Raw genomic sequence first — 10446 nt, forward strand, 5'->3', positions numbered from 1 at the left:
TACCATAAAATCGAGACAATTTTATTTTACCTCTGAATCACAATCATCAGAAAAAGTTTTTCTTAAAATATTTAAATTTTCTGATTTAGATTGAGAATTTTGAATTTTTTCACATTAAATTGTAAAATATTTTAAGAGTTTGTGTATCCTCTCTTCTCACTGAGGGAAAAAAAACCCATGTACTACACTGATTTCAACATAAAATTGAACATCATAGTACATTTATTTTTTTAAGTTAAAATCTAACATTTTCTAACTAACCTTCAAGATCACTTACAACTGATTTATTAAGAGATCACAGTCGTCGTAAATTCTTCTTGCTTTTCTTAGTACCAGGCAAAGGACCCATTTTATAACTGGCTTTTAGGGGCTTGCCATTTGAACAGTCTTCAGTGGTATGATAATTACACAGGCACCTTGTGCAATAATCAAATCCACAGCCTTCTCGTTTACAGGTTGCCCGTTGTAAATAACAATCGTATTTTGCAGGTGAATTACAGCGAATACAGGCTTTGAGGCTCTCATTCTTTTTCAAAGTTCTGGCAGCCTAGAAAGAAGAAAATCCATAAACAAATTTTAGTAAGGACTGAATGTAATTTAGTTACTCAAAACAAGTGCACCTCTGTGCCTTCCCCAATACATGTATAAAGCACTAATGTCACAACTCCCGCCTTTAAGGAGCTTTCTGTTCAACAGGTGAGAAACCACTGTCAACTGATCCAGTGGCTATTTCCTAATGCTACAAACATGCTCTTATTCATAAATGCTACTCACACATCAATGCAGAACTTAAACGTCACCTTTTCTGTGAAATCTTCCTGGAGTCACTCAGGAGTTGGTTGCTCTTTCACCTCTAGTTCTACTTTTTTAAAAACACCTATCACATCATATGGCATTTATCTTTATATTGCTATGAAGGTTACCATGTTTCCATATCTATGCGGTGCCTGATAAAATTGACTTCTTGCTTAGCTCTCTTCATCAGTTATTAAAGGCAGTAATTGTGAAACGTAGTATTTAACAGTTTTATAAATAAAACTTCAAAATCAAGGTTTTTCCTTATTCTCTTTGCGTTTCCAAATTAGATCTCAACAACATTGAACTGTCATAAACAATGCCAAATGATATCTATTATTTTCGGCATAGAAAGACATCTCTGTGTACTCCCCTAATTTGATTAGTTGAGTTATAAATGGTTTTCTTACTCTAAATCCTTTTAACAATAAATGTCCCATATGTTTCTAATTTATTAATAAACAAAAAATTACCTCAGAGAATTCACTGTGTCGACTGTAAGTAGAACCTTTCTGATCACCTGGATCAGGTAACTTGGTTCGAGCTTCTTTTTTGGGGAGAGTCTGGGTGGCTGACTTTTGCACAGATACTAATGGGGTTCTGAATAAAACATAGTCTCTGGTTGAAGCGTGTGGTGAAAACTTAATGTTCTTTTCCTAATTAAAAAAAAAGTTTTAATAGGATTAAAAAATATTCTCCTATATTCTCAACAATTAGGAATTTTTATTATGTTTGTACATGTTGTACATGTAAAAGGGGCAAATGAGAATATAAAGGATTTATTCCTGCATCCAAATTACCTGCATGTGCTTAAACACAGCCACCCACAAATATTCACACATTTAAGGCCTAACAACTAAGCTGTTGAGTGAAACTGCAAATCAGAAATTGTGAGAAAGCGCTTTACACTCTTAGTATGTAGCATTTAATACATGATTTATAAAGCACTACCACTAGAACAAAAGGTCATTCTCCCCATCCACCAGTAGATGGCAACAGTCACTGTTTAAGTGTCCCCTCAGTGCTATGAATGGATCCAAAACAATCTTTTGGAATAGAAAAGTTTCCATTAACACCAGCTTATACATCAAGAAACTGAACTTGGAGAATTTAAGCAATGCTTGTCTAAAGCTATACAGCTAGTAAGCAGCAGCACCAAAATCTGGACCTAAGTCGGCCAACTCCTAGGCCTGAAATTTTAATCATGTGTTGATCTTTATTCTCAGAAACATCTCCGAAGTTACTAAGTATTTGGTAAAGTAAATGAATTCGTTTCCTGCATTAAGAATCTTCAATATGTAGATAATTACTGTTTATTTGTTAACAGCTAAACTACAAATGGCAACCAAGCTATATGGTCAACTCTCACTGAGATCTGAGTAGTTTTCCCTTTATCTTCGGACATTTCCTTTCATGGAGAACCCAAGAAATAAACGACTGGGTTGGGATCCCATCCCCTTTATCTTTGAATTATTTTAATGAGTTATGAATGTAAAGGATTTCCAGATCATCTGTTATCCTTGCTATTTCCCCCTCCAATTTCAAAGGTAAAGAGCACTAGCTGTTATATTTTAAAATTAAAACAACTGCAAGACTTACGGTAATTCTTTGTATTGCTTTATTGTACAATTGCAATGCCCCCTTATCATCTTCTAGAATCTTCTTCCAAGTTGTGCTCACTTTAGACACACTGGAAAAGTAAATGATTATAAAGGAAACAATTAAAGCACCACAAAGAGCTAAGATGACTATATTACAGAAACATTAACAGTGCAAAAAAGAAATTTCTATTAGCAGTGCTTCTCAAACCCGGCTATACATTGGAATTGCCTGAGGTAGGCACTTAAGATTTAAGGATGGGGCTTCCCTGGTGGCGCAGTGGTTGAGATTCCGCCTGCCGACGCAGGGGACACGGGCTCGTGCCCCGGTCCAGGAAGATTCCACATGCCCCGGAGCAGCTGGGCCCGTGAACCATGGCCACTGAGCCTGCGCGTCCGGAGCCTGTGCTCCGCAACGGGAGAGGCCACAACAGTGAGAAAGATTTAAGGATGGCCCATGCCTAGTCACTTGGGTTTAACTGATCTAAAATGGGGGCCAGGGCGCTGTATTTATTTAAAAGCTCGCCATCAAGTAATCCTAAGTGGATCCAGGCTTAAGAACCACTACACTTTGTACTTCATTTTCTCACAATATCCACAAATATCAAATAAGAAGCCCCACTGTATATATGGCACCATCTTGGTTATTTATTAACATTAGACAAATTTCAAAGAACTTGAGGACACACTGCTATTAGTAGAAATCAATTTAAAAACTCCATTTTGCTAACAAAAATGTTGTGAGGTTGATTATCCCTCAAGAAGCTAGCCAATAATAAAAATCAATCCTTACTTATGTCTGTTTTGCTTCACCTATATTTCATGGACCAGTGTAAAGTAACACAAAGAGTACCTCTAAAAAATTTTTCAAAAAGCCAAAAATGAACCCAGTTGAGCTGGAAGCAATCTAATCCAATAGTCTGGATAATCATCTTAATTCTCAGTTACCTCATCCTAACAGGTTTCCTTTGGTGGAATGCGAAAGGGTGGTCAGTATAAGGTTTCTAAGAAATAGTAATAATCAGACCCATTTGTGGGTTTCTGTATTTTCATCACTCTCAAATTTGAAAATGGCCTAAAAAGAACAGAAATTATTTCATACTTTCAAGTGTGACAAAAATCATAATGCCTATTGGACCTGTACACCAGACCTAGGCTCTTGTTTTATAGTTAAGACTAAAAGATGGAGTTTACGTATGAACAATTTCAGAACCAAAAGGAACAAAGATCCCAATCTCACAGAAATAGTTTTCTAATAGCATAAATATGAAATTTGAAATAACTGGATTAAATGCATACTTTAAAAATTATCTTTCTTTCCTCCTAGTGACACATAAGTAGTAAAATACCAGCAACCAGACAAAAGTCATCACTTCAATTAAAAACAGTGCACGACTACCGTACTATGTCTTTGCATGAGTTGGTGGTACTGAGCCATCTAACAAAAATGTTCATGGATTATATTAAGGACCACAAAGCAACAATACTTACTTGATTAAGTCCATATCACTGAGCTGTGTCAAAATATTTCCTAAGAGATGTTTGAGTCCCCTTCGAAAGAGTTCACTGAGAATATCTACACAGTCTAGGCCCATTTTCCTGCCAATTATATTCTGTAGTCTAAAATTTCCACTGGATATAAATTCCTTGAGCTTCTCCCAATCTATTTTAGGATTTCGTTTACAATTTTTTTTTAATGTTGAACAAACCACTTTTTCAAAATGAAGAGCCGGCAGCAAGTTTTTGTTGGGATATTGGTCTGGGCTTTGTGTCCGTAGCAGGCAAGATTGTGGACTGTCACTGAAATTTTCCACCAGGGGAAGGCTACTGTCTTCATGTTCATTGAGGCCACTTTGCTGGGAAAATGAAGAGTAGCCACTGTCTTCATAAGGTCCACTGGTCTCTAGTTCTTCTATGTCATTTGAACTCTGAAGTGTTTGCTGTACATGTAGATTTTCCTTATTATGCAAGGGCTTGCTCTCAGTTTCAAGTTCTACAATCCTGGGGCTCACAATCGGTGACCCAATATCTGATAACCTTTCATAGTCTTTAATGAAGTCTTTATAAGAACCTTCCAAATTCGCAGTAGTGTAGGAACCTTGTCTTCTACTGTCATCAGGCTTTACCGGTTTAATTCCAGAATGAACATGGTTATAGTTAAAATCACACTTCATTTTGACAGAGACAGTGGAACTTTCTTCTTTACAACCTACAAAAAGAACATAACATATTTACTTCCTAATGGCAAAATTTCCACATATCCCTACTTCTAAATTTGGGATATAGAGACTTAATTACTTTGCATTCTCTCAGCACTGGATACTGCCTATGTAGCTGTGAAATTGTCCAAGTTTAATATGAGAAAACATTACTAAAACCTTATAAAAGTATATACATCTTACTCTTGAGGGGGTACCTTCAGTACAGACTGGTTTTAAATCTGTATAACTCTACCATCTGACTTTTAGAGTCATATCTGAGTGGAAAGTAGTGACAAAAGGGACTATTTAATAAATATCTGTGCTTATGGAACAAATAAGGAAGTGTGATGCACCATGAGCGGGGTATGAGATAAGAAATATCCTTATAGAAATCAAATATTTCTAGAGAAATATGGTCAAGACAATGGAGGAGGGGACTGCCAAAATAGTTTTGATAAAAGTAGCAAAAAATTTTGTATATTTAAATGTTAGTTTAGCAATTATTATAAGCCTTACAATAATGAATCAAGAAATCTATAGGTAGCTTGGAGAAAGGACTGAAAAGGCAATAAATTTAATCATTTGAATGTTAACCGTACTACTGAGTTTTTGGGCCAGATAATTTTGCTGGGGGCTGTCCTGTGCACTGTAGGATGTTTAGCAACTTTTAGCCATTTGATGCCATTAGCAGCCACTATTCCCCAGTCAGGACAATAAAAAATGTCTCCAGTAACCACTTATTGGAGTGTGGGGAAGCCAACAGAGGCCAAATTTCCCCCATTCCTTAGGTGAGAACCACTGCTTTAAAGGATGATTAGAATTTCTGTCAGGCAGTAGAGACTGGGAAGGAATGGGTTCAAGAAAATTGCTTAGCATTTCTGAAGGCAGAGTATATGGATGGTAAGCGCTTCTAATGTACTCCCCCATCTACTATACCCCCTGCAAACCAATCACAGGTAGGTAAAAATTTACCCTATAAGTAAACGTAGGTACGTAAGTACAGCATCTGTTCATATTAATTTTACTGTTTTTACTTAGAACCTCCAAGTACTAAAGGACACCTTGATAGCAAGTAACCTTGTAGGTAGAGACACTCTTTTAATTAGGTTTAAACTAAGAGTTCAGGGGCATAAAAGTAAATAAACCCCCAATTAACCCTAACTCTAGAACAAATTATACTGAGTGGTTCTCTTCTACTCAGAAGAGTAAAAAATTCCAAGAGATTTTTATTTTTGCCTCAAGTAAAGAATTAAGTATGATTTACACAGGACTACATTTTATCTGAGAGGATAAAAAAGAAGCCACCAACAAAGACACACCTTTTACTTTGTTTAGTTGCCTAAAGGGAAGAGGCCTGAAACTGTACTTCAGAAACTCAAAATTCTTTTCAAAAGCATTCTTCCTCTGCTGTCTTTAGAACTTAGTTACTGGGAGACTATCCTATAGAACCCCTTTCATCCAACATTGTTCTTTGGATATGGACAGTTCTTTAAATTTAGAGCTAATAATGATTCAACTACCTTATTAAGTGTTTAGAAGTTAATTTCCAGTGTGTTTCCAAACACTTGGTTCTCACAACCTTTTGAGGTAGAATGGAGAGGCATTATTATTTACAGTTAAGAACACTGAAGCTTATCTAAGTAACTTGCCTAAGATTTGACAGGTAGTTAAGAGGGACAGATTATTCTTCACTGTAAATTCACTGTTCCATCCATTATCTCACCTGGGAAGTAAGATGAAGAGCATTAAAAAAAAAAAGCATAAAAGTATAGACTTATGGACTTTGGGTTATAATTTAATACTACATTATTTACATTGTTGCTCAAATTGTTCCAGCTTTTGCCATTCTAAGTTCATGTTCATTTGACATTCCTTACTTTTTGGCACTACACAAGATGCTCCACGATCATCTTGTTATTTTTCCTGTTCCAGCCAGAAAATCTGTTATTTCTCCAAGGAACTTTGGTTCCTTTCATTGGTTCCAAAATCTGGATGCTGGTTGTAGATTTAGAGTGTGAAGTTTATACTGCAAAATAAACTGAATACCATCTTTTATTTAAAAAAGGAAGCTGAAAGACTGTAAAAAGCTAATTCCATGTTTTTTAACTAGTTCAGTGCTTCCCCATGACCAAGCCAAATGCGCCTAAACAATTTGGGAAATGTAATTGATCTGATATTACCCTGGAAGGAAAAAAAAAGTATCACACGGTTCTGTGACCTCTTGACTCAGACAGATGAGGGTTAAGAGTCTAGTTCTGCCACTTCATTCATTTATCCAATGCCTCTTTAGTGACAGGGTGTGGAGTAGAAAAGAAACTAGTCATGCAAAATCATTTGGAGGTGAAATCCTGACATCTGAAAGCCTTGTGAAAAACCAGACAGAGGTGGACACTGGAAGGACAAGTGTTGAGCTTTCAAGGAGGAGGAAGGCCTGCAGGGCTGTGACTTTGTGAGCTAGGGGAAGAATTGCTTGAAAATGAAAGTTGGAGAGGTACAGTATGCTCTATAGGATTTTTAGGGTATACTGGCTTTTATTTAGTGTGTAAAAAAGAGCCTTTGAGGGGTTCTAAGTAGAGACATTTGGTTTACGTCAAAAAAAAAAAAAAAGATGGGCAACTGTGGAAAATGGATAGTAGGAAGATTCAAGTGAAAGCAGGGAGGCTAGTTGGAGGTGCCTATCACAGGAGTTCAGAGAGTTGGGTACCTGAGACTCGGATGGCCGCAGCAGAAATAAAGATAACTGGATAGATCTGAGATCTTTTTAGAAGGATAAAGTCAAGAGAGGTTGGGGATGTCCTGTATTAGATGTGGATGATGAAGGAAAGGGGAGTAAAGAATACCCTGGGGTTTAAATCTTGAGCATCTCAGGTACAAAAAACTAACAACAAACAAACAAAAAACTAAGCAAGCTTCCTCATTTATAAAATGCAGGTAAGAAAACCAGCCAAACTGGATTAAATGTATGGAAGAGTCCCTGTCACTTATAGTTTAATAAATAAAACTTATTTTCACCATATTATTTTTGTAAGCCAAATCTCTTCATATTCTTTATACTGTAAATCACGAACATTTTAAAAGTAGCAAAATGCATTCTACACAGACCTATGCATTTCAGATTATTATATACTTTCCCTAGGAATCATATCCGACTTCAAATGAAAATCCTTGCTCAGCCTTTTGACTAGTTTTGTAACCTAGAACGCTGAATTAGTCTTTCAGTTTCTTTAAAATGGAAATACTAATGTCTACCTCAGAGTTGATAACATTCTTAAAACCTTAGTTACCCACTCAACAATCCAATCACGAGAAAGTGGTATGATAGTTAACCATACAAAGTTTGACCTTCCATTTGACCTTCCAATGTAGATGTGACGTGTCATATTACAATAGTTAAAAAGATTACAGTGCTCGGAATTAAAAATCTTTCCCACTATCCCAATGCTAAATAATCAAGTTCTACAATCTCCAGTACCTATAAGATAACCAGCATGTGCCCAACACTAATTAGGCATGGCAAGTCCTTAAAAATTTAAGAGAGCCCCAAGGCCTGCCGCCATCAACTGCAAATCAGCCATAATCCCTGAGAGAAAAGTTTAGAAAAGCCTACTTTCAGAAGTAATGGAATGCAATAGATTTTTAATTTCATTTCCTCAAATTTGTAAATATGGAAAAAAAATCCAGGGACCAGCAAATATTCTCGTGAGGGGCAAGGTAGTAAAGACAACTGGAATTAAGCAACCAAAAATATCCCTTCTTAGACCCACCAAGCTTCAGAATTTCAGAGGGGCTCAAGATTCAGGGTTTTCTAGAAACAGACTTAACCTGTTAAAATATTTTTTGAGTTTTCTACATTTCTTTTCTAAAGAAAGGGGCACTTTTCAGTGATGACCAAATATACAATATCCAGTTGCTAATTTCTAAAATTCTTGGTCATTTCTGAGGTAAAATGAATGCATCTGGATCTCTTTTAGGAGACAGCAACAAAGAGGATAAAAAAGTCAGCGTTTATCCGAGTGCCTTCCATTCCACCCAAGAGGTGGAATAAAGGACTGGTTCCTCAGGAGCGCGGGGAAAAAAGATAACTGATTCTTCACTTCTCAAATCTGCTTCCCAAATTCTTCAAGACCGTCTCAATTTGGACAAATTCAGGGTTTTGTATTAAAAAGTGCCTTTCTTCCTCCCTCCTTCTGACTCCAGGCCTTGAGACTGAGTCACTGGGTAAAGGGAAAAAAGGAGAAACTGAACATTTTTGGTTGGACGTCCCAGCAGAGCCTGGCCCGATGAGGGGGCCCTGCATTTGGCGGGATTGGGTTGGGGGGAACCCTGGAAATCCCGAGGGGTCGGAAGGGTGGCCCTCAGGGCGCGGGCCGGCGGAGGAGGCGGGAGATAACAGCGAGCACGATCTCCCGCGCCCGCCAGGAAGGCTGAGGTGACGAAAACCGGGGGGAACTGACTTCCGACCCGGGGGTGCGGGGCACACGGGGAAACGGGGCACAGAAGCGGGGGTCGGGCCACTGGTCGGAGGCTACGGGCCACCGGCTCGCGGGCCCTGTCAGAGCCGCAGCCCCGGGGTGGGGGAGGGGAAGGAGGGGCGTCTGGCGCCCGGGCCGGCGGGGTGGAGGTCGGTGGCCCTGCGCGAGGAGAGAGGGCCATCGGGGAGGCCGCGACCCGCACCTCCTCGGGAGCAGGCGCCCAGCTACGCGTGCACGGCGGGACCCGGGCCCGCCATCCCGCCTCGGCACCTCTTCCCCTCCCCGGACCCCTGCCTTCTCCCTCCCGGTCCCGGGACCCCCCGCCGCCGCTGCCGCCGCCGGCCGCCCGAGGCCCAGCGACGGGCCCCACGGCCGGATTCGGGAGCGCGTCGGGTCCGGGGCGCTGTCCCCCGTCTTCCTCCCCCTCACTGGGCACCCCTCCTGGAAGGCGCACCCCGCTCGCACTCTCTCCTCTCACCCACCGTCCAAGGAGCGAGGGCGCCCGGCGGCTGTCAGGACGCCGTAGCTGCAGCGGCAGGAACCGGAGGGCGGCCGTGGGGAACAGCTGCAGGGGCACCGGCTCATGCCAGGGCAAGTGGGTTCCGCCTCAGGTGAGGGAGCTGCGCCCGCGACAGAGAAACGGGCCACCCGCTTCTCAGCTCTAGCTTCTAAAAGGCGCCAGCTGGTACTTTTAAAATCTTTGAATTTGGTGCCCAAATCCGCACGGCCCAATGGGGCGCGCCGCTCGCACGCGCGCTCCAATGGGAAGGCGGCGGGAGGGGGTGCCCTCACCCACGCCCAATTGGAGGCTGCCGAGGCGGGGCCGGGCCGCCAGGCCCAACCTCCTTCTTCCCCAGCGGCTCCGCGCGTCCGGAAAGATGCTGAGGCAGGGGGCGGGACCTCGGAGCGCAGGGAGACCACTGCCGGGCCGCACGTGGAGGGAGCCTACCACGCATGCGCGCTCCCGCCACGCTTCCCTTCGGCGTCTGGAGAACGGGCCTCCTGCGGGTCCTAATTTCATCCTGAAGGCAGCTTCGGCTTCTGTCTGAAGATCTCCGCTGGGTAGAAAGGGTAGCCGACTTTCTCCGGTCATCTCACAAGCGGGAGTTTGGTGAGTAGCCACTGTGGTCGTTCGGGAATGCAGACTTTCCGGAAGAGGAGCCCTCCCCCAGCCCTACTTAGCCCGCCTCTCTAGGATTTAGGCGCGCTCCTCTCTTCTCCTAGTTTCGCCCCACCCCCGGCTCAGCGCTTTCGCGCAGGCGCTTGTGGCGGGCGGTAGCTGTGCTGTTGGCGGGTTGGCGCTTGCGCGCTGGGGTCCCCCGCGTTTCTGTTTGGGGGGCGGAGAGCTTGGGGCCGCGGTGGGTGGGGCTGCGTCCCTCC

At 41.7% G+C, this 10446-nt stretch overlaps 1 protein-coding gene across 1 annotated transcript; it reads right to left on the minus strand.

Moving 5' to 3' along the window:
* Positions 1-295: 295 nt before the first annotated feature.
* On the minus strand, positions 296-9651 carry FBXO5 (F-box protein 5; the record flags this gene model as incomplete). Its single annotated transcript, XM_082668993.1, has 5 exons — positions 296-547; positions 1269-1451; positions 2395-2485; positions 3885-4602; positions 9549-9651. The coding sequence occupies 5 exons, from the start codon at positions 9649-9651 to the stop codon at positions 296-298; spliced, it is 1347 nt and encodes a 448-aa protein (XP_082525119.1).
* Positions 9652-10446: the final 795 nt, after the last annotated feature.

Source organism: Grampus griseus (genome assembly GCF_964374135.1).
Source record: "Grampus griseus genome assembly, chromosome: 13".
NCBI lineage: Eukaryota > Metazoa > Chordata > Mammalia > Artiodactyla > Delphinidae > Grampus > Grampus griseus.